The sequence below is a fragment of the Aquarana catesbeiana genome, linkage group LG13 (assembly GCF_042186555.1).
Source record: "Aquarana catesbeiana isolate 2022-GZ linkage group LG13, ASM4218655v1, whole genome shotgun sequence".
Taxonomy (NCBI): Eukaryota; Metazoa; Chordata; class Amphibia; order Anura; family Ranidae; genus Aquarana; species Aquarana catesbeiana.
Genome location: NC_133336.1, coordinates 62736202 through 62760694, shown reverse-complemented (window position 1 = coordinate 62760694; position 24493 = coordinate 62736202). Strand labels below are relative to the sequence as shown.

Below are 24493 nucleotides of genomic sequence, written 5' to 3'. Positions count from 1 at the left end.
CACAAAATCCAGCTCCGATCTGCCCTAGGGCCCCACAGCCACGCTCCAGTACTGGGCTTTTACTTTGCCTTCCACAGTCCACACCCTTCTGTTCCCATTGGCTGGGGAGAAGCTGTGAGCCATTTCCTGAATGGAGAGGAGCACGAGGTGAGAACAGCCTAGGATGGGGAAGTGTCTGTGCTGTGTGCTGGCAACATGGAATGGTAACCGAGCTCAGCGAGGCAAGAGTAGGAGAGTGCCATCCTGTAGCCACGATGGGTGAGGTATGACACTGCTCAATGTCTCCTAGTCACCAGCTGGGATTCTCTGTACCCCCCCACCCGGGGATGTCTACTTACCCCATTTCCCTGACAACTGGGGAAAAGCCACACACCTCCAGGAGGTGACCTTCCCCCAACACCTGCCAATACTGACGGAGAAACCTTCAGAAATCGCTAAAACAAATCTCTTAACACCCCCCTGAGGGCCTCTGAAGGGCTGCAGGCTCCAGATTTTGTGTCATGTGGCTTTGCCTTCCCGGATCTAAGTTGCCCCCCCCAAAGCCCCCTGACCACCCCCTCCACCCTGCATGCTATGCCTGGCTGCTGAGCTGTTTTCCCAGTACAGCACTCTAAAATGTTGCTCCTCCGCGGGGCTGAAATCACATTCCTTTACAACACAGCCAGTCAGCCATGATCTGCACAGGGTGTATCTGCCTACTGCAACTACACTGCCGTTCCGACCAGAGAATTTCACATGTCAGAGGGGCAACATAAAAGCCAGATACACCCTGTGAAGATTGTGGCTGACAGACTGTGTGTAAAGGAATGTGATTTCAGCCCTGTGTAGTGTGTGTGTGTGTGTGTGTGTGTGTGTGTGTGTGGGGACTGTATACAGTGCTGGGATGGGAAAGGAGCTCTGCGAAGTGACCTGCCAGGGGTCCCTGTCCTCTGATTCTCCAGCGGTAATCCCTGTCCTCTGATGTAAAGAGGAACTCTGGGAACTCTAAACTCTTAAGCCACTTTGAGTATCTTGGCATGCGGTGGATGTATCTGCACGCACGTTGGAAGTAGTGGGGGGGCAGGTCAACTTTTGCATTGGGGCCAACAAGCTTCAAGCTATGCCTCTGTCAATAGATCCTGTTCCCTGGTAGGCAGAGAGCACTCTAATTTTGCCTGACAATCTTCCTGGTAAGCAGAAAGAACAAAACTATACTCTCTCTTCTAGCACCTACCTAGGAGGGTGCTATATAAGCTTTGACAATAAAACCTGGAAGCTTGAAAATGCATGACTTCATGTTTTGTATTTAACCCACATATCCAAAATCAGACATGGATAAATGTCTTTTTTTTGCTTTTCAATACTTATGAATGAATTTTACCATATGTTGAGTGGGGTAATTTTATACATATTTTATAAAAGACCTGTTGATTATCAGTGCTTTCAGTAAGTACATTGTATATAATCAAAAGACTTCGAGAATCAGATGCAATGGCTAAATTACAGCAGCTGGTGTTTAATTGCAGTGGCTGCGTCTCTGAATACTAAACCTCAGTTGTGCCGTATGTTGTGTGCTCTATTCCATGCAGAAGATATTAGAGAGAGCTATTAAAGGATTAAATAAATTATGGGGAAAGTTGGTGCATTCGGGAGCAGTATAATTTGTTGAATTCGATAACATTGTACAGCACGGTTTATGGCTCTTAACAAATTAGGACAACTAGGTAAAAATCAATGAATTGTATGGGTTGCGAAGACACTAATTTGAGGATGGTTTCACTTAATTAAATATTTTTTCTTTAAAAAAAATAAACACATTGATCTGCATATTTTTTTTTTAACCAAAGTAGAGTTTATACTACTAAACATCTTCTGTCTGCTCTCATCTCTGTATCCAGACCAGGATCTACCACCAAAGCCTTCCAAATTTCTATGCAATTTCTTAAATTTCTAAAAACCTTAAAATTTACACAAGACTGAGCAGGATCCATCCCAATGAATAGCTGTGCATGCTGCTGTTGAAGACACGCTAAAGCCTCATACACATGGTACGATTGTAGGAAGGGGATTGTCTGTTGACAGACCGTTGTCTGAAATTCTTACCGTTAGTACGCTCCTTTTGACAATTGTTTTCCAATTTTCCGCCAACAAATGTTGGATGACAGGCTAGTAATATTTTGTCAAACGACAGCTCCATGTCAGATTTTTGGATGGTCAGTACACAAATCCGTCACACAAAAGTCGAAAGTACAAACACGCATGCTCGCAATCAGTGCTCACCAAACATGAAATTAGCAGAAGGGGCCCAAAGGGTCGCGCTCAAGAGCTGAAATTCCTCGTAGTACGTCACTACCTTATTGTGTAACGGTATGCAAGACAAGATCCTGGCACACGCCCTTTTTACAAAAATTAGACGCTCAGTTGTCCAACAATGTACTGTGTGTATGAGGCTTTAGTCAGACTGTTGTAAAGTGATGACATGAGAAGATGGTATTTATTTATTACAGGTACTTATATAGTGCCATCAATTTACGCAGCACTTTACATATACATATTGTACACTCACATCAGTCCCTACCCTCAAGGAGCTTACAGTCTAAGGTCCCTCACATTCATACATACACATACTAGGGACAATTTAGACAGACAATTTACCCACCAGCAAGTCTTTGGAGTGTGGAAGGAAACCAGAGTACCCAGAGGAAACCCACACAGGCACAAGGGGAACATGCAAACTCCAGGTAGGTAGGATGGACTCATGTAGCCAATAACGATAAACATAATGGTGGGGGGGGGGGGGTCATGCTTCTTTCCAAAGGGGTCCTCATGAATTCCTTACGAAGACTTGCTACACGTATATAGACATTCCTAGAATGATGTCACCAGCTTTAAATAGGTATAACCAATTTCTCATATTTAAGATGGCAGCAGCACAAATGATAAAACATTTGGCAGAAAATTACTTGATAAAATCTTCCAATGACTGCACTTGTTTCATGACAGATGTCTAAGAGGGGATTTTCCATACTTTAAAGAGATTTACTTTTACTTTCTGTTGTGTCTATCTATCTATCTATCTATCTATCTATCTATCTATCTATCTATCTATCTATCTATCTATCTATCTATCTATCTATCTGTATTTTTCAGGTCACTCCAGTCCAATCATGTGATCCTGCTACCAGTGCCGGGGCAAGGTCAAACATGTCAATTCCCCCCCTCCTCCCCAAAGTGTATGAGCATTATGTGTCAGCAAAAAATCCCCTCCCCCCAAAAAAAATCAAGCACTAATCTGCATGCTTACCCCCTAAGCATAAATTCCCCCTCCTCCCAGTTCAAGTCCACTCCCCAGCTGAAATCCCCCCTCCAAGCACAAATCTTTCCCCCCTAGTTCAAATCCTCTCATTCTGCATATGCCCCCAGCACAATTCCCCTCTCCCCAAAAAAATTCCACCTTCCTAGCACAAATCCTCTAGCCCTCAAATTTCCCCTCCAAGCACAAATCCTCCACCCCCAAAATTTCACCTCCTAGCACAAACGCCCCCCCCCCAAACATTCCTACTAGCACAAATCCCCCTCTCAAAAAAAGTTCTCCTCCTAGCACAAATGCCCCCCCCCCCCCAAACATTCCTACTAGCACAAATCCCCCTCTCAAAAAAAGTTCTCCTCCTAGCACAAATACTCCCCCCTCTACCATATTACCTTTTCTAGTACATACACCCTATATCCCCCCTCCAAGCACAAATCTTTTTTCCCCCATCCCTCCTCTCAACACAAATACCCCTCCCCAAATCACCACTCCTACCACATCTACCCAAATTTCCCCCTCTTAGAACAGTTCTTACCTCCTGCTGCTCCCCAAATTCCTCCTCCCAACACAAATCCCCTCCCCCCAATCTCTATGTGGTGCCCCCCCACCTCACATGATACCACAGTGCCCAGGGCAGCCGTCCCTCCTGCCCACCCCTTGTCCCGGCCCCATCTGCTCCCCTGTGTCAGCCAGCACTGGCTGCAGGGCTCTGGCTGCAAAGGCTTGAGAGCGTGACGTCACCTATAGGCTCCTATGGCCCATCCATTCTCAGCACTCCCTCCTCTCCCTTGCAAAGGTTCTGGCTGACACAGAGGAGTGGGATCTCGTGACCAGACCAGAGAGGCCTGAAAATAGTTCTTGTCACGTGATCCCACTCCATTGTGTCAGCCAGAGCCATTGCAAGGGAGAGGAGAGAATGCTGACAATGGATGGGCCATAGGAGGCTATAGATGATGTTACGCTCTCAAGCATCATCAGCCATAAGTCAGAGCGTTCTCTCCTTCTTTGTCATTTATTGTCCTCTTGATATGTGCTAATTACCAATTGTGCTGCGAATTGCAGATGATTCCGTGTGCCGCTGTGCCTAGACCCTGAGATAGAATGGATACAGTGCAGCACATCGTGTAGGCGATGGAGTGGGTTTGAACAATTTAACAAGCCACAATCACTGACTTACTTTCGCTGTATGGTTTCCTTATAACTCCATCCTACGCAACAACCCACACTGCCCCTCCCCGCATTCTCACACCATGTGAAATAATTATGATCTAGTAATGAAAAATGTCTTGCAAGCAGTGGGAATATAATAACTGGTTGCACACATATGATATAGCGTAATTAATGAAGGCAATAAAGCATAATATTTTGTCATTTTAACGCAAACATTTGCATGAGGCAAGAACACAAAGTGCATTATTTGGGTTCATTTTGCAGGAGTGTGACCCATTCGGATGGGCCCCGGGGTTGTCTGGGTTGCTCTTATTGTCAAAAGAGCAAGTTGTTTTCTTGTGATTGTGAACATGTCTACTAAAAGTATGAACCAGATTGCTTCAGCCTTATGTGCACTAAACAATTGTAAAGAAAAACTATGTGTGACAGAAATCCATCCACAAACATAACTTAAAGCGGAGCTCCACCCAAAAGGGGAAGCTCAGCTTGTCTCCCTGGTTTTGATGCGGCAAACTGAACCGGAAGTTCGCACCTACTCTCTCCTCTGCAGCCGGGTCATTCACAAAGTGCAGCGCACTTCGCGCATGCGCACTACCAAACCGACTGTGAAGCCGCAAGGTTTCACTGCCAGTTTCCCTTAGTCAAGATGGCGGTAGCACCCGATAGAAGATTGAAAAATCAGCTTGGGTGAGGACACAGCTGGATTTCTGGATAGCCCCGCACATAAGGGGCGCAGGGGCACCCAATCCATTGCCCCAACCCCTAATCTACATGCAGGGCACCGGAAGCATGGATTTCAATGATGTTTTTTTCCTTTTTTTTTCGAAGCACGTGATTAGAGCCAAAGGCTCTAATTGGCTTTGAAAAGGGTGGGTTCGGGGCGCAGAGCACTGCACCCGGAGCCCACCCAGTTGTGTGACATTAGCGAACACCCTGTAAATTTGAATATTCAGCGAACAGCCGAACGGGCAAATGTTCAGCCTGATCTGATGCTAGGGCCGAACAGTTTGCTCATCCCTACTAATAAGGAGTGTGTGACTAAGTAAGTTAGAGAGAAAGGGTAATTCCCTAAGAAAATGTTCTTATTGCTGTTTGCACCTTCCTACAGGGTATATACGAGGAGTTCTTTTTCGTTCAACCAGCGGGTTTAATGTAAAAAAACCTCAGATCTCCACATCCACACAAGTGATGTAGGATGCCGGTGTTGGCGACCCATCACATTTGGCTACCCGCTGGACTGTGCATGTGCGACGCCGCCATATGCGTTCCAACACTGTGGCGATCTGCGCTTGCGCAGAATTTTGTGGCCACACCCCTGAGTCCAGGTTCAAACCCCACCATCCAAGTGGACATAGAGCTAGATTATAATTATGCCGAGCGAAGCGAGGCCATGCCCGAAGCGTGGCGAGTGAAGCGTGGTGAGCGAAGCGAGCCCGCGAGGGGCCCTGTGGCAAAGTGGTGTCTTACAACAGTGTTGGAACCCATATGGCAGCGTCACGCATGAGCCCTCCAGCCGGTAGCCAAATGTGATGGGTCGCCATATCTGACGAAACACCGGGATCTCCCCTGCTGCACTATTGTATTCTGACAGTGGGGACTCTCCTTCCTCTATCAGAATACACAGATCAGAGCAGCAGCCATTGGCTCAGATGAAATTATGGTTTTCCAGCAGGACTGGTCTTTAGAACGACTTCCGCTGAACAAACAGCGGAACACACATTCAGTCCCTGCTGAACCGGTCAATTTTCGGTCTGTGTATTGTGTTGCACCAAGCTGTGCTGAAAAATAGTATTGCATGTTGTACTCAACACGGTGGTGAGAACTGACCCGATATGGGAAACAAGGCATTTTACTTAGTCTTGTGGTGGGACTGCACTGGGCAAGGCTATCCTGCTAGTCCAAGCACACCTGATATAAACACACCCTAACGGTGAGATAAGAAGATACATAACGGCTGTTTCTTTGCACAACGGAAGGACTACATTCTTCAGAACCTTTTCACTAAATTGGCATCGGACTAACAAATGAGCACACTGCAAGGGAAACTAAAAGCAGTGACGCCTATATTTCTTTGTGGTTTGTACAAGATCCCGGTTATGTAGTCACTGTAAAAATGTTTGATGAGGTATTTGTGATTCATTGTTTGTCCCGGTATCATAAAAGCTGTGGACAAGTTATCCACTTGTTGAAGGTTTCTTATATAACAAAGGCTCCAAGCTACAACATTAACTGTATGTCTTTTATTCCTAGCAGACCTTGGATGAAAAAGATCTGTTTTATTGTGTTTTTTAATACACTCGCATCTAAACAATGGTGTGTAGGCAGGTTGAAATGCGTTTGATTCTAGCGAGTTTGCAGCTAGCCAAGGCTGGGCTAAAGGGTTATTTTTGTAAACTCAGTTCCTGGACTTTTGTTCCCAGCCAGCCCACCTATGCTATAAAAAGGGGGAAGGCTGAGGTCCAGTTTCTTCGTAGCTGAATTGGTTGGTTCTGTCCTTCTTGTGACATCGGGACTGCTGCGCCTTGCAGTCTGCTAAAAACATCAGAAATGTCTCTTTTTACATGCTCATAAACTAAATAAAAAGTCTGAAACAAAATATAGTACAGAAAAATATAAAGCAGTTATTAAAGTGTATTTCATTCCAAAAGTTGAATGCTCTAAATTGTTCTCTTTGTGGGCGAGGCCAGGAGCTAGATATCCAATGCAGAGAGAACGGCAAAGAGAATTAACCGTACTTGTATTTGAGAATGTAGCATGGCAGAAGAGTTACAAAAGTACTTGCAGCAAAACAGTTGGTATTAACACTGGTGGTGACAGGTGCAGTAATACTTGCAGTAACAGGTGCAGCAATACTTGCAGTAACAGGTGCAGTAACAGATAGGATTAATGCTTTACTCAGCCACAGAATAGCCTACAACAGTGTGCGGAAGCAGGCACTAATGGTACCAAAGTAGCGTGGGCAGCAGTGCCAGGAAAAAATCATCCAGTGCCCCGGGCAAAGATGCCAAATTGTGCCCCCTCCCCATTATTTTAAAGCTTATGGGGAGGAGGGGGAGAGAGAGCACAGCCTGCACCTCCCCCCGTCTCTCTCCTCCTCTCCTGTTTGCTTCCAGTGCTGAACTGACAAAAGTAGTGATGCCGCTGTCACTACTCCTTTCAGCCTATGCCGCCCCCATACCTACAATACATGCTGCGCCCAGGGCCTTGTCCCGACCCTGGTGTTCAGTAGTGGTCTTCCCAGTAATCCTAGTAGGTCATATATGCAGAAATATTTCTGGCACTGTAAGGCACACAGCCAAAAAGGCCTACGTAATCAGGAAAGCATCTGCAGGAGAAATGGCTGGCTGGCAGGGGCAGCAGATACAGTTGAGGTTCAAGGAGATTTTAGAGAAGGTGTCAGCTGCAGCTCTGGCTACTTGTGATTGTTGGCTGTTCGCTGGTATCCTCTACGCTTGCTCTCCTTGTGCTGGAACCTTTCCCTGATGCTGAATCTGTCCTGAACAAGCAGGCACCTGTCACTACTCTATCCACTCAAAAATTTGCACCAAATCCCTTCAGGGTCCCTTATGTATAAGGGTTGCCTCATCAAAGATGGCCACCTAAGGTCACTAGGGACTGCAGCGTCCAATCGGACAGATGCTCTCCCTATGACAACGATGGAGGCTGCAGAGGAACATCATTCCCTCCAACCTACTGAATGGAGTGAGAACTACACCTGCCTACACTTATTGTATGTATTTTATTGTTATTGTTTAAGAAGTGCTGTTAAATGCCTGTTGATCCTGCTAGTTTCTTCCCCTCTCTGGGCATTCTGGGAAGAGGCGACAGCACTAACCACAGTCTTCTAATGCAGTTGTAGTGTTGCCAGCCCTCAAATATTTCACCTAGTCCTGAGACTGACATATTTTTTAGGGCTGGGGAAATTAACGATTAATTCCTTAATTAATCGTTAATTTTTTTGATCGATCAAAATTCTTTTGATTGGTACTCACCTCTCCGCCGGCTTCCGGGTCTTCAGGGAGTTCATTCGGAGATCCGGTGACATCACAGACATCAACGCCACCGGACTCCTCCCCCCTTCCCCAAGTGTCTCCGTCTGCTAACGAAGGGAAGGGGGGAGGAGTCCGGTGACGTCGATGTCCGTGAAATCATAAATTGAGGAAGACAGATCCTAACGATTTGATTGATCTCACTGGTCAAAGTATTCAGATAAACATCTATGTAAATCCTGGACTTGGCTATGTAAATCAACATATCTGAGGGCTTTTCTGGCTGTAAGTCAGTTTGACGATGAACTGACATTGATTGGTTATCCAGCAATCAAGAAACATTTATGATGAGGGCACTTTTTTTCCAAAGAGCTGACACTTTGCTGTCTCAGCAGGTGATGGATGTCTCTGGCTCTCCATTGGTCCCCATCCATCGGTGCTATTTAAATAGACTGTAAGGTAATGCCGTAGCCTTGCCCCGCTGAGGAAGTTCTGATTGAACGTAACGCGTACGGGGGAGGAGCTACGCATGACATCAGCTAAAAGTAGTTGGATCTGTATGTGCGTTATAATTAATCGAAATTAGTCAAAAATCGATTAAGCGAACACGAAAATTTTAATCAGTAATCAGTTTAATCAGTAACAGCCCTAATTTATTTTTATATAATATGCCTGAATAAAGCATGAACACATATATATATATATATATATATATATATATATATATATATATAGAAAAAACACATGGAACGATGCTTGATGCATCGTTCCATGTGTTTTTTCTATCATTTATGGTGGAGTTTTGGGAGTCCACCCTGACGGTGCTTTGATTGAACAAGGACTTCAAGATAAGAGGGTAACCCACCTGATGTTCATTTATATATATATATATATATATATATATATATATATATATATATATATATATATATATATAAATTTGATGGACTATATCAGTGGTCTCCAAACTGCGACCCTTTGTGCAATATTTCATCTTCTGACACCAAAAATGGGGCATAGTTCCCCCCACTGACACCAACAAAGAGGCACAATTCCTCCTAATGACACCAACAATGGGGCACAGTTCCTCTCACTGACACCAAAGATGGGGCATTGTTTACTCCCACTGGTCACAGTCTAGCCCCCCTAAAGTCTGATGGACAGTAGACTGGCCCTTCATTTAGAAAGTTTGGAGACCCCTGGACTATATAAATATGTCTGGATTTTTATTGACTAATAAAAGATGGGGAATTGATTTCCAAATATATAAAATAATATAAATAAATAATTACAATGGAAATCGTGCTCTAAATTTACTTCTCCTCTGGAGGGCATGTAGTTAAATTTGGGGAGGCATATCCTATTACCTCTGTATGACAAGGGCTCTGCTTTAAACCCTTGGCTATATTGTGACATTTCAGATGGGTGGCCAGGAGGGTGGTAAAACCTGTTTTTACCCCCCCCCCCCCCCCCCCAGCCATCCACCTGAAAGAGCCATGTCACTTTCCTATCCCATTCTCAGAGAGGAAAGTTTTAATACATCAGTAGTAGCCAAACAGCCCTTGGGAAACGGTCAAAGTTGGATCTCTCAGTTCTCTCTGCACCCCTTAATGTGAACGCAGGACACTTGGTAGGCCACTGAGAACATGTCACTTTGTTAGAATGGCCTAGAAAACCACAGACCAACGGAAGATAATTACCTGACCCTTGAATAGATAAATATTCTATGTTCAGATTCATGGAAATTATTTTTAAAAATTAGGTTTGCTTGGATGATAACTCTCAATGGTTTCCATACTATGATAAAGTAACAAGTGAGGGTTTTTTTTTTTTTTTTTTTGCATCTTTAAAATTAACAGCAGTGGCTGTAGGTGTTGATCTTCAAGGCAAACACATATTCTCATGTGTCTTCATTTCCATGTCATTAGGGTGTACCAGACACTGATGCAATCTGTCGCCTGTTTTTACTGTCATTCTCAATATTAAAATACAGAATCTCCTTGTTTGAACTGCATCTAATGCCAGGCATAGATGACAAGAATAATAATTTATTACAATAATATAGAATGGTTACATACAAGGCAATTTCACAAAGAAAAATCTGAGTAATCAAAATGGATCAAATAGAAAATATCTGCAATAGGTTCAAACTAGAAAACATTACTTTGAGCTTAAAGTGGCTTTGAAGGTTTTTTACCTTCATACATGTTATGCATGGAGGTATAAAAAAAGAAACCTTTAGCAGCCCCCCCCCCCAAATACTTACCCTATCTCAATCCAGAGATGTACATGAGAGCAGCAGCTCTCCTGGGTCTCTTCCTCCTCATTGGTTGAGCCATTGGCTCCCGCTACTGGCAATCACAGCCGGAGAGCCAATGAGCAGAGAGCAGGGGCGGGGCCAGAATGGACACACAGAGCAGTGGCCCACAGAGTCCCCATAGCAAACCAACATATAATCAATGACATAGATTTGTTATTTTAAGGTGCCCCGCTGAGATCTCCCTGCTTGCCCCAGTGCCCGCTCCGGTAGGCTATATATGTGCCATATGCAGTGCTGAGGTATGTTCCACGCAGCAAGTTAAATAATGTTGTTGTAATATAATATACAGTTATGGGAAAACGATTTTGAATTTTATATGTTGTCCTTTTTTTTCTTAGAAGATTACTGTACTATACTCATGCGTCCTGATGAAGCATAACTTCGGCAAAACATGTTGACACATGAGGATCTCTCTTTATCTGCTGTATCAAGCAAGAGCAATATCAATGTTCTATGGGCAGTTTACCAATCCAGCATCACATAATCATGGTTTCATAAGTTTTTTTGTCTTTTAATCGTGTATAATACAAAATTAGACATTTTATCTTAAAACCTCCTTGTCTGGCCTGTGCAGTCCGATTCTTGGTATTTTGGTTTCTATACAAAACGGATGATGGCCTAGACCCTGGAGTGTCACGTTAATATGTATATTATTTTATTAGATCATATTATAGTATAATATACTGTATGCGATATGCATGAGCCTGGTGGCATTGCACAATGTGACACCAGTAACTTTGGCAATGTTTGAAAGCGCGAGACTAAAAAGGTAGCTGTTCTACTCTGTTTTCTTTTCTTTGAATAACTTGCAGACCAGTTTGTGTATTACAGTATTAACTCAGGGAAAGACCTTATCTATAGGGTGGATGCCACTGTGTGAAAAGTTTATGTATTTATAGGGCCTAACCCCTTTATGAATGTTGACCTGGATAGTAGGAGGAGCTTATTGATCATATCAGATTGAGTTTAACAATACAAGGGTGTTCTATTTATATATACACTATACTGGTAAAGGTATTGGGACGCCTGCATTTACATGCACATGAACTTTAATGGCACCCCGGTTCAATATTGAGTTGGCCCACCCTTTGCAGCTATAACAACTTCAACTCTTCTGGGAAGGCTGTCCACAAGGTTTAGGAGTGTGTCTATGGGAATGTTTGACCATTCTTCCAGAAGAGCATTTGTGAGGTTAGGCACTGATGTGGACGAGAAGGCCTGGGTCACAGTCTCCGCTCGATTTCATCCCAAAACTGTTCTATCAGTTTGAGGTCAGGACTCTGTGCAGGCCAGTCAGGTTCCTCCACCCCAAACTTGCTCATCCATGTCTTTATGGACCTTGCTTTGTGCACTGGTGTGCAGTCATGTTGGAACAGGAAGGGGCCATCCCCAAACTGTTCCCACACAGTTGGGAGCATGAAATTGCCAAAAATGTCTTGGTATGCTGACACCTTAAGAGCCCTTTCACACCGGGGCAGTGCGGGCACCGCCGCTTTACCGGTGGTATTCGGCCGATAGCGGGGTTAAAACCAGCTTTACCCCCCTGCTAGCGGCCGAGAAAGGGTTAAAACCACCGCGAAGCGTTGCTGCAGCAGCCCTATACTGGCAGTATAGCCGCGCTGCCCCATTGATTTCAATGACCAGCAGCGGTGAAGGAGCAGTATACACACCACTCCTTCAACGCTCCAAAGATGCTGCTAGCAGGACTTTTTTTACCGTCCTGCCAGCGCACCGCTCCAGTGTGAAAGCCCTCGGGCTTTCACACTGGAGTGTGAGGAGCGGCTCTTTCAGGGCACTTTGCAGGTGCTATTTTTAGCACTATAGCGCCTGCAAAATGCCCCAGTGTGAAAGGGGTCTAAGAGTTCCCTTCACTGGAACTAAGGGGCCAAGCCTATCCCCTGGAAAATAACCTCACACCATAATCCTCCCTCCACCAAATGATTTGGACCAGTGAAAAAAGCAAGGTCCATAAAGACATGGATGAGCAAGTCCTGATCTCAACCTGATAGAACACCTTTGGGATGAATTAGAGCGGAGACTGCGATCCAGGCCTTCTCGTCCACATCAGTGCCTGACCTCACAAATGCACTTTTGGAAGAATGGTCGAACATTCCCATAGACACACTCCTAAAAGAAGAGTTGAAGCTGTTATAGTGGCAAAGGGTGGGCCAAATCAATATTGAAACCTACGGACTAAGACTGGGATGCCATTAAAGTTCATGTGCTTGTAAAGGCAGGTGTCCCAATACTTTTGACATCATAGTAATTATATGAAACAATTGTAAAAGAATTTACAAGTTTGCCGAAATCAGTACGTTATATTCAGAGTACAAAGGTTACATGTATATTGACCATACAGCATAAGAAAATAAAAAGTATAAACTTTGACAGTTTCATTTGAATTATTGGTACATAATAGGGGTTATTTACGAAAGGCAACTCCACTTTGCACTACAAGTGCACTGCAAATGCGCTTGAAAGTGCACTTGGAAGTGCAGTCGCTGTAAAGCCGAGGGGGACATGCAAGGAGGATAAAAAACAGCATTTTAGCTTGCACATGATTGGATGATAAAATCAGCAGAGTTTCCACTCATTTCAGATCTTCCCCTCAGATTTACAGCGACTGCACTTCCAAGTGCACTTTAAGTGCAATTTCAAGTGCACTTTGCACTTGTAGTGCAAAGTGGATTTGCCTTTCGTAAATAACCCCCATAGTCTTTATACTTTACTATATAGTAAAGGTAACATGTTGTGGTCTAAAATTGTCATGGTATTTGGACCAGACTTGTCTCATATTTGGTGTAAGACCAGTTTCACACCATAAATCCCATAATTGATTACATTTAAAGCCGGTAATTCGGCTACTCTGTAAAATGTGCAGGCATACTATGATTTAAGTCCAACAGACTAGCATTGTCTGTTTAAACCTTGTAGGAGGAGTTTTTATTCCTCCCTGATTGTTCTATGAGGCTGTAGAATCCCTGACCCTTTGACTGGACAGTGCTGATTGGCCCTGTGCTGATCACATGCATTCTCCCAAGAAAAAAAATAAACTTTCTAGCATTACACACCAAACTGAGCTTGCCCCCAAGGCTCTGTTCTATCAGGAGATGGTTTGGGGACTGTGGAAGAAGGGGAGGATCAGAGAAGACAGAATCAAACAGCCTTTTTACACAATGCAGAGGATTAACCCTTTAGGTTCCACAATGAGTATAAAAAGAATGCTTTACTGCATATAAAGTCTGATTTTACTGTTGTGGGTTTAGTAACATTTTAACCTTTAAACCTGAACTTAAAGTATAACTAAAAGCAAAACTTTTTTTTTGTTGTTGTTTTGGAAGCAGTGCAGAGGGAAAAGCTTGTCCGTTTTTATTGCTGTCTGTGCCCCCTTTAGGGAGATTCCTCCTCTCTATAGTTCCTATTTATCATTAGAATTGAAATTTTGGGTTGTCCTCAGTAATGTAATAGAGGGGAAATCTTCCAATGGAGACAAGAAATTCCCTTAATTTGCATGGATTCTCTCTCACTTCCTGTTTGGCTCTGTGACAGGAAGTGAAGGGAAATCTCCGCAATGGGACACAGATGGATAAGAAAGATCTGACAAGGGTTATAACCATCCCTTGAAATGAAAAAAAAAAAAAAAACAATTGCCTATAGTTCTCCTTTAAACACTTGAGATCCGCGCTATAGCCGAATGACGGCTACAGCGCAGACCTGCTTTGCCCGGACGACGTCTATTGATGTCGTCCCATGCCAGAGCGGCCTGAGCGCCCCCTGCAGGGCGCGCGCGGTGAGCTCTGTGATCAGCGAGTCTACGAGACTTGCGGGATCACAGATCAGAGTAAGGCGCGATCCTGACCCCTTACCACGTGATCAGCTGTCAGCCAATGACAGCTGATCATGTGATGTCAACAGAGCCGGTAATTGGTTATTTTTTTCTCCTCGCGCTGATAGCGAGAGGAGGAAAAAAAAAGCCGATCACCGGCGGCCGTGAGAGGGACATCAGTCCCGATCACGGCGAGCTGCCGCCAAATCATCAGTGCCCACCTGTGCCAGTGCTACCTAGCAATAGCCCACAGTGCCGCCTACCAGTGCCCACCAGTGCCACCCATCAGTGCCCACAGTGCCACCTATCAGTGCCCATAATCATTGTCTCAACAACAGTGCTGCACATCACTGCCACCTATCAGTGCCCATCAGTGTCACCTACCAGTGCCCATCAGTGCCACCTATCAGTGCCCATAAGTGCCATCTATCAGTGGTACCTATCAGTGCCTATTAATGCCACCCATCCGTGCCACCCATCAGGGCCAATCAGTGCCATCTTATCAGTGGCCATCAGTGCCGCCTTATCTGTGCCTATCAGTGCCACCTTATCTGTGCCTATCAGTGCCCACCAGTGCAGCCTATCAGTGCCCAACAGTGCCGCTTCATCAGCGCATATCAATGAAGGAGAAAAATTACCTGTTTCCAAAATTTTATAACAAACTATTAAACATGATTTTTTTTTCAAAATTTTCCATTTTTTTTGTTTGTTTAGCAAAAAATAAAAATCCCAGCTGTGATTAAATACCACCACCTGAAAGCTCTATTTGTGGGAAAAAGATGATAAAAATTTAATTTGTGTACAGTGTTGTATGACCGCCCAATTGTCATTCAAAGTGCGTCAGCGCTGAAAGCTGAGAATTGGTCTGGGCAGGAGGAGGGGGTTTAAGTAAGCAAGTGGTTAAGATAAGCAAATACAAGAGTCACATGTGTTCTTCCTTGAATGTTGGTGAACTTTTTGTATTTCTTCCAAATCCAATATGAAACTTTGCTTTTGTGAAGGAGCTTTCTGTAATAAATTCCTATCACAGCTGCTTTCTCTCCATTTGCCGGGGGAATGATCTTGTATCTGCCCCATGCATTGGTTTGGCCACTTGTAGTCTCTACCAGTAGCTCATGTGTCATTACAGAAGGATACTTTAGAAAGAGGAACAAGAGAATTTTTACCCCACAATATATAAAAATATGAACATTTAGGCTATGGGGGTACCTCATCCTTTGTAAACTTAGCATAGATAGAGAACCAACATGAGGGATTATTATGGTACCAGAGAGGAACTATTTCACAAACTACTTCAAAATAAATGTATTATACAAAAAAATCATACATAGAAAAAACACAGTAAAATCATCCAAATGATTATGAGGTTCAACAAAATAGTTAGAAAAGGTATCACAGAGACGCGTTTCGCTTATTAGCTTCTTCAGAACCGATTACTCAGTGATTTGCAACAAAAGAACCTTATATTGAAGACCTGGGAGAAAACAAACAATATTGAGGATAGTTTCATGTCATATGTCAAATAGGTATAGAGTGCACATATCTCATGTAGGAAAAATTATGATAATAATCATAATATACTCAAAAGAAAAATCTTTAATTTACTTTAACATAAAAACTTACATAAGATAGCTTCACCCACTCCACCTATAGATCAACCAATATGCCTATATCAAATGAGGAGGATAGAAGGCTAAACATATGCGGAGATGTTAGTTACCCCACAATAAGGAGTATCTAAGCCAGGACATTCATGGTAGGGTCACCAATTAAATTTAATTTAAAATGTAATGAAAACTGCAGATTTAAACACAACACGATTTATATGAGATTTTAGTGGTTGGGTTTAGATCTGCTTTATATAATTAGCTGGTTGCTTCCTACTTCTACCTCAAAGCAATGTTTTTCTTTTTTAGTAACCCCGGAGGCCATTGGATTCCTGTCTGCGGTGGGCGTCTTCGTTGTACTCCTGGCAATTCTCTTCCTCTTCATAAATAAAAAGCTGTGTTTCGAAAATAGCGGTGATCTCCCATGTTTAGACCAACGTGGGAGAAGAAAGCGCCCAAAAGAGAGATCCGGGGTTCTGCAAGGACTTGGTAAGTATTGGTGTCTTGGTGTCTACCACAATCTTTATAAATCTGTAGAAGACATCAAATGTATTGAAAGCAGAGAGCAAATGTTTATTTTGGCTCGTCAACTGAGGATGCTAAAATGATCTTATCAGATAATTGTTATTTTGAAAGTCCTTTATATGAACATACAGTATTTTCATACTACATCTCACTGCATGCTTTCTGATAAATGTCATTTTCTTTTCAGCTATATGTAACTAATCTGATATTGTCTAATTGTGCTTGTGTGTCCTGGTACTGTAATATTCTGGTGTTCACTGTTATGGTGACTATTTTATGTGTTTTTTTGTTTTTTTTTTTCCTGGAACATACCTTGAGAATTCTTTCTTAGTTATGATGAACTCTGTACTGAGTTAGGTATATGACATGTGCTTTCCAGAAGGTTATGCAAATGTACATTTGCAATGCTCTTGCTGGTGTAACTCCTATAACAATGACAGTTGGTAGCACAGTGTGCACTACTGTAATGCTAATAAGTGCAGTAATTTTACAATATAAAATGTAATTCAAAGTATTGCTACTGCAAAAAAAAGTATTAAAAAAAAAGAAAAAGAAAAAGCTGATTAGAAAATTAGGAAAGGAGTAATAAAATGATGCAGAAAACATGATTTACCCCACCGATGCATTTAGGCAAAATAAAAATTCCATTATATATACCGTATATACTCGAGTATAAGTCGACCCAAATATAAGCCGAGAATGCTGCAGCTACTGTAATTGGAAAAGAGGGTCTACAATGCCCATCTGCTGCCTCACTGTGTCCATCTGCAAGCCTCATGCCTCATGCCTCATGCCCCAACCTCATGCCTATGCCTCATGCCCCAACCTCATGCCTCAACCTCATGCCCCAACCTCATGCCCCAACCTCATGCCCCAACCTCATGCCCCAATCTCATGCCTCAACCTCATGCCTCATGCCCCAACCTCATGCCCCAACCTCATGCCCCAACCTCATGCCTCATGCCCCAACCTCATGCCTCAAGCCTCAACCTCATGCCCCAACCTCATGCCCCAACCTCATGCCTCATACCTCAAGTACCTTGATTGGCATTGTGCCGGCGTTATCTCCTGGCGCTGTGCCCATCTGCAGTCTTATCCCCCGGCGCTGTAGTACATTCCGTCTAATCGGCGGCCATGCAGTGTAACCAAGCGCCTTCAGTGTTCAGCCTATCACGGACGGTGTTCTGACGAGAAAGGTCCCCCCATTGGATAGTGTCCGCCCTGTACTGCGCAGGCGCAGCACGGAGGAAATAGGAGATGCCGAAAGTCTCTGAAGAAGAACAGCTGATCATGAGGTATATCAGGAGCGTGCGTGAGCGTGTGACTGAATGTAGTATTAAGTGCGCAGGCGCTGTACAGAGCTCATGAACAGGTGTTCATTTTCGGAGATTTTCGGCATCTCCTATGTCCTCCGTGCTGCGCCTGCGCAGTACAGGGCGGACACTATCCGATGGGGGGACCTTTCTCGGCAGGCTGAACACTGATGGCACTTGGTTACACTGCATGGCCGCCGATTAGACTGAATGTATCACAGCATTAGGCTGCAGAGGAGGACTCGAGTATAAGCTGAGGGGGGCATTTTCAGCACAAACAAATGTGCTGAAAAACTCGGCTTATACTCGAGTATATACGGTAACTTAAAGTGAACCTCCATCCAAAAGGGGAAATTCCACTCCCTTCCTCCTCTCCCATGTTTTCCATGTTATTTTTCTTTGGGGATGGGGGGGGGGGGGCGGTGATCCGAGCGGAGGTACTCCTTCCCTTCTATCTCCCTGCAGCCTTCTAGGACACGTCACAGGTCCTAGAAGGCTGCAGGACCATTCGCATAGCATAGCACGGCTCGCGCATGCACAGTGGCCAGCCAGCTGAGAAGCCAAAAGCTGCATAGCCGGCTGCCCACATTTAGGATGCCAGGGCTAGAAACCCGAAGGCTAGTGAAGAACTAGCCCCGGTGAGGACAGCACTGGGCCCCTGGACAGGTAAGTCCATTTATTAAAAGTCAGCAGCTACAGTATTTGTACTTTTATTTATTTTTTTTCCCAGGATGAACCTCCTCTTTATTGAAACATGATGCCATGGGTACTTTCTCTTTTCTGGCAATGGTGGTGGGCATCCCTTTCTATTTGACTGATTGGTCCTCATTTAGGGCTGGACCAGAATGTAGGCAGAAGAGGAGGCTGCCTTTATCAGGAGGAGGCACAAAGTGCAGGAGGTAGCTCACAGCTTATAAAGAGGGGGAGACTTTGGTCTTTTTGCCTTTATGTGCTAAAAGATCTTGTTCCAGCATTGTTCTCTTATCTTGACATGTGAGGTCTATTCTGTTAAGGAGTGCTGTGAGCCCAGGCCAACATAATGACCCCACCCCCAAGAGGTGTGTCCATGACAGCCTGAGCCATGAGTGGTGGGTTAGATGGTAGTGGGTATCATCTAACCTGGATGAGGACCATCGCGGGATTGCACAACAGTGAGGCTGTGAGCGCCTTCATAGGAGAGGAATGTGGGGAAAGCTGTTTTTCATTTTAAAAGCTACAGAGCCAATTTTTTGGTTGAACAAGGAAGGCTTTTAAGTCTCTGTCAGGTTTTTATTGCCCTTGGTGTACCTGTTGGGAAGATTTTTGCTTACTTCCCATCCTGACTGTGAAAGTAGCTGCAGCAGTGTTGTAATCAATAAAAACAAAATATTTAGATTTAAAGTGATACCATTCAATGGCTAATAAATAGATTCAAAATGCAGGCTGTAAAAATATTAGACTTCTTGGTTGTAGTGAGGTTAGTGAAAGCAAATATACTCTCCAATTTTGAGCTATTAAGTTAGCAAGCAGTTAAAGGGACACCCAGCCCACCCCTCTAGATATACTGTATAAAGCTACCCATCCCTGCTCCCCCACCCCCCTCACTGCCCTGTACTGTGCTCATTAAAGCTGGCCATACATTATGTGAATATGGACCTGGTGCTGATGAACAGGACGAAACATGTTCAGTATGTGGCCCTGTTGCCAACCTCCCACCTGACATCCTTTGATTGAAAAAATTGAAGGACCCAGACAGAAAATGTCTGGGTGAACAGCAGCTGCATCCACTTAGATGCAGCCACTGTTTGGGTATTCTGACAGCCACTGGTGCTGGATATCAGAATACAATAGCAGCAGTGGGAGGTTCGGTTCTCCAGAGTTGTTGCTGCAGTGGTGAAGCAGTGAAGGATGTTCCAACTAAACCAGCTCTTTACTACCAGTGCAATAATTCCTAGCAGTCCTTGTCTTTCTGAGTGTGAGGTCTGGCCGCATATATAGACACCTGAAATCAGTGAGCTAGGCTGCCATATACAGTAGCATAGCTACTCTTTTAGGAAGCAAATGATCTCACATAGATGTAGGAGTGTGTGATTAGAGACCCTGCTCTAATTGAGGAACTTGTTACGTGGCTATAATTAACTTAATTATAATTAGAACTCTTTGAAATGATCAGCTAATTACCTGCTGTGTCTGTTATTTCACTGTTTCTGTATTTGGAGGAGAAAGCATATGTAATGATAATTTTTAAAGGAAACCTTTCCCGGGAAAAATAAGTTGTCATTGTTGGCTTGTCATTTTGGAAATGCTAGTTGACTGGCTGTCATTCAGATCCTCTGGCTGAAATACCTTGAGTCAGTGGCCTTGAACATTAATGCAGATAAGGACTTGAGATAAAAAAATATGACTTTCCTGATCTGCATATTTCTTCTAGCCGAGTGATCTAAATGATTGAATCCAGGGGATCAATGCGAGAGCAAGCCGACTAGTATTCCCAGAAGGAAGTTCTATATGGCATGCCTTAATGTTCCTCATAGTACAGGCTTCTTTTTATGCCTTTTATATTACATCTGTTATAAACACTTGGACTATATAGTATGTATGGGTGTGTTTTCTGGAAATGTGCAATCTTTTTTGTTTTATTATAATTTTTTTGTACAAAGTAATGACATTTAAATAATATATAATTTATAAATATAAATTACATATGAATGTTCTATAGTCACCACCTGTAGCTAGCAAGGTAGTGAGCCCCCAAACAAGTATAGCAATTTTCCCCAGCTCATTCTAAAGATTTGCTGTAGGCCTGAATGGCAGAGAGATCAGATTATACAGAATGCAGCAAGAGTCACGCAGACACCCCCATCCTCTTCTGATAGCTGAAACAGGACCGTTAAACTAGGGTGTATAAAATGCTGCTGTCTTAAAAAAAAACAAAAAAAAAAACGATTGTTTTGCAAATGGAGCGATGAAAGGTGCAGCACTCTCAGCAGAAGCAATCCAATCCTAGTGTGAGGTCTGCAGCACCAGTGCCAAAGCTCAATGTGTCTTCTCACACTAATATATAAGAGAGAAGAGCTGACAACTCCAAAGTCCTTGAAGCACATCAATGACTCTCTAGATTACAATGGGGACATCAATGACTCTCTAGATTACACTGTGAGTGTAAGGTACCATGGTGACACCCCTTCGAGGGGCAGCTTCATGACAAACTGCCCTCACAGCATATCTTCAGTCTTCCATAATAAATGAAGCTGGAGGACTGGGGACATCTTGTGGTGAAAAAGAATTTCTGCAAGGGACAGCATCAGAGAGGAGGTGATTATTATAGTCAGGGCTGCATTTTTTTAGCTGCTAGGGGACCTTAAGCCTAGGTTCACACTGATGCGACGCGGAAACCAGAGCGATTACAGTGCTACTTCCCTCATCACATCTCTCCCGCAGGCAGCTCACACTGCCTTCTGCGGGTGTCATTACATTGCTAATGACACCCCCAGACCGGTTCACAGATCGCAGTGCGAACTCGCACAGGAATCAGATCGCATAGGTGTGAACACCCATGCGATCCAATTTTAGTGCGGGGAAAAAAAGTCCCTGTACTTGCGCGTGCAAATCACATGCGATGTCTGTGATCACAGTAGTGTGAACCTGGGCTAAAAAAAAAAAAAAAAAAAAATAGCCCAAAGTTGCGGTTTCAAATCTTATTTGCAGATAATGAACTGTCTCTATTTTTAGGATTGAAAATATTTCATGACTAAGCCTATTTTTGAAATTTGGTGTTTACAAGTTAAAATCTGTATTTTTTGCTAGAAAATTACTTAGAGCCCCCAAACATTATATATATATTTTTAGCAGAGAATCTAGAGAATAAAATGGTGATTGTTGCAATATTTTATATCACATGATATTTGTGCAGCAGTGTTTTAAACGCAACTTTTTGGGAAAAGGGACGCTTTCATGAATTTAAAAAAAAAACAAACAGTAAAGTTACCCCAATTTTTTTGTATAATGTGAAAGATGATGTTACGCCGAGTAAATAGATACCAAACATGTCACACTTTATAAATTCACGCACTTGTGGAATGGCGACAAACTACGGTACCTAAAAATCTTTTTTACGGTTACCAGGTTATAGTTACAGAGGAGGTCTAGTACTAGAATTATTGCTCTCGCTCTGATGATCGTGGTGATACCTCACATGTGTGATTTGAACATCGTTTACATATGCAGGCGCGACTTCCATATGCGTTTCCTTTGCCACTTGAGCTCGCGGGGACGGGGGCGCTTTAAAATTTTAATTTTTTTTCCTTATTTATTTTATTTATTTTTATATTAATAAATTGTGTTTTAAAAAAAAAATGATCACTTTTATTGCTGTCACAAGGAATGTAAACATCCTTTGTGACAGTAATAGGTGGTGACAGGTACTCTTTATGGAGGGATCGGGGGTCTAAAAGACCCCCGATCCCTCCTTTGCACTTCAAAGGATTCAGATCGCCATTTTCGGCGATTTTGAATACTGTATATTTTTTTGAAACCGGCGCCATTGGCAGCCGAGTAAACGGGAAGTGACGTCATGACGTCGCTTCCGTGTTTACTATTAGGAGGCTGGAACGGCTTTGTTACAGTCTGTCCCTTGCCGCCAGAGGAGGCGGATTGGTCATCAGGCCTCCCGATGGAACGGGAGGCCCAGTAAGAGCGGTGGGAGGCGGCGGGAAGGGGGACATCCCCTCTCGCTCCTCAGGTGTAACAGCTGAGCGGCTTTTAGCCGCATCACTTGTTATACCAGGAAAGCCGATTGCCGGCTCTAAAAAACAGTACCGGGATGATCCCTGCAGCTGCGGGCATCATCCCGGTATAACCCCCGAAACCCGAGTGCGCACATCTGCGTACGCTCGGCGGGAAGGGGATAAACAGCATGACAGAGATATGATTGATACAACAAATAAAGTAAAGCGGCAGCGAGTGGGCCAAATAGCTATTGCCTACAGCGGTGCTTGCGCCTAAAATCTTCATAAACATTAATACATATTATGTCAAGCAATGAGTAATCAGGGGGCTGAAGGAAAGGAAAAAGAAGGATAAGAAAAGAAAAGATTGGGAGAGAAGGAGGGGTGGAGGGGGTGGAGGGAAGGAGTTTGCTGGGAGAGTCTGGGGTGGAAAGACAGCAACTTGACTATTGAGGACCATCATCATACATTTGGGAGGAGATCATGGCGAAGGTTGAGGTGAGCTCGAAGGGGCGGGGAGCATGTCAGCTAGAGTATCTGATGAAGAGAAGCGTAGCCAAACAGACCACAGAACTTTATGTTTATCATAGATATTATTGTCAAGCACCAACATCTCCTCCATTCTCATAATGTAGTTCACTGTGGAGACCCAAAGAGACAATGGAGGGGTAGTGGTGGTTTTCCAAAAAAGCGGGATAAGTTGTCTGGCCGCAGACAGAACGAAACGGAGGAACTGCCTCTATTTTTAGGTTAAAGGGTTTCTCAACCAGGGTTCCATGGAACCCATGGGTTCCTTCAGAGGTTGTTAGGGGTTCCTTGAGAAATGAGCAATTTCTGCCTCTCAGATAAGTTCCAACTGACGCCATTGATCTTTTTAGCTATCTGTAAGGAGGGGGGGAATTCTTCCCAATCACCACAAATATAAGGAACATTCTTCCCACTGATCATTGCACTTATGTATCATGAGCTGTAGATATAGTAATTTTTAGCAGGGGTTCCCTGACACTGGAAAGTTCTTTCAAGGGTTCCTCTGTGGTGAAAAGGTTGAGAAACGCTGGATTCGAGTCCTCTTTCATATTTAAAAAAAAAATACTGCACAGAATAGTAATTTCCACCAAATGTACTATACTGGTGTCAGAAATCCAACTTGTAATTCAGTAGAGCTCTTCATGATAGTTTGGTTAGACATTTAAATGACCTGATAGTCTATATAAACGCTCATAATAACATGGCAGTAAATATCTATGTAATTTTATATTCTACCAAATAAAAACCTTGTCAGTGCTTGTCTGGCTTCCTTCTTTCCCATTTGTCTGTGATGTATCTTCTGTAGATGTGTTTGTATCTAACAGCAAACTTCGGTGTGTGAGAATCCTTTGCTTCTGTCTGAATCCTAATGTTACTAACATGTATGTCACTTGTATTTAGCTTCTTTCCAAATTCTCGGACTCTTGATGTCTCTATTGCGTCTTCCTTTCTTGATGTCCTTTGCATCTGAATATCTCCTTATAACTTAAATTTCTTCAGAGACAGTGAATATATATATATATATATATATATATATATATATATATATATATATATATATATATATATATATATATATATATATATATATATATATATATTCTTTTAATTTCCTTAAAACTGCCACATAGCCTTAGCCTGGCATGTTACACTAGTAAAATTCCTAGACTTATCATCAGCCAGGTTTAGAGGGTCTGTATGACCTAACATTGATGCTAGCT

At 43.3% G+C, this 24493-nt stretch overlaps 1 protein-coding gene across 3 annotated transcripts in view; it reads left to right on the top strand.

The window, feature by feature from the left end:
- Positions 1-24493, top strand: part of SYT16 (synaptotagmin 16) — a 202174-nt gene that overhangs the window by 81996 nt on the left and 95685 nt on the right. For all 3 annotated transcript variants that reach the window (XM_073609345.1, XM_073609343.1, XM_073609344.1), the window contains exon 2: positions 16511-16690. In XM_073609345.1, the coding sequence (XP_073465446.1) occupies positions 16511-16690 (180 nt within the window). The remainder of the gene's footprint in view (positions 1-16510; positions 16691-24493) is intronic.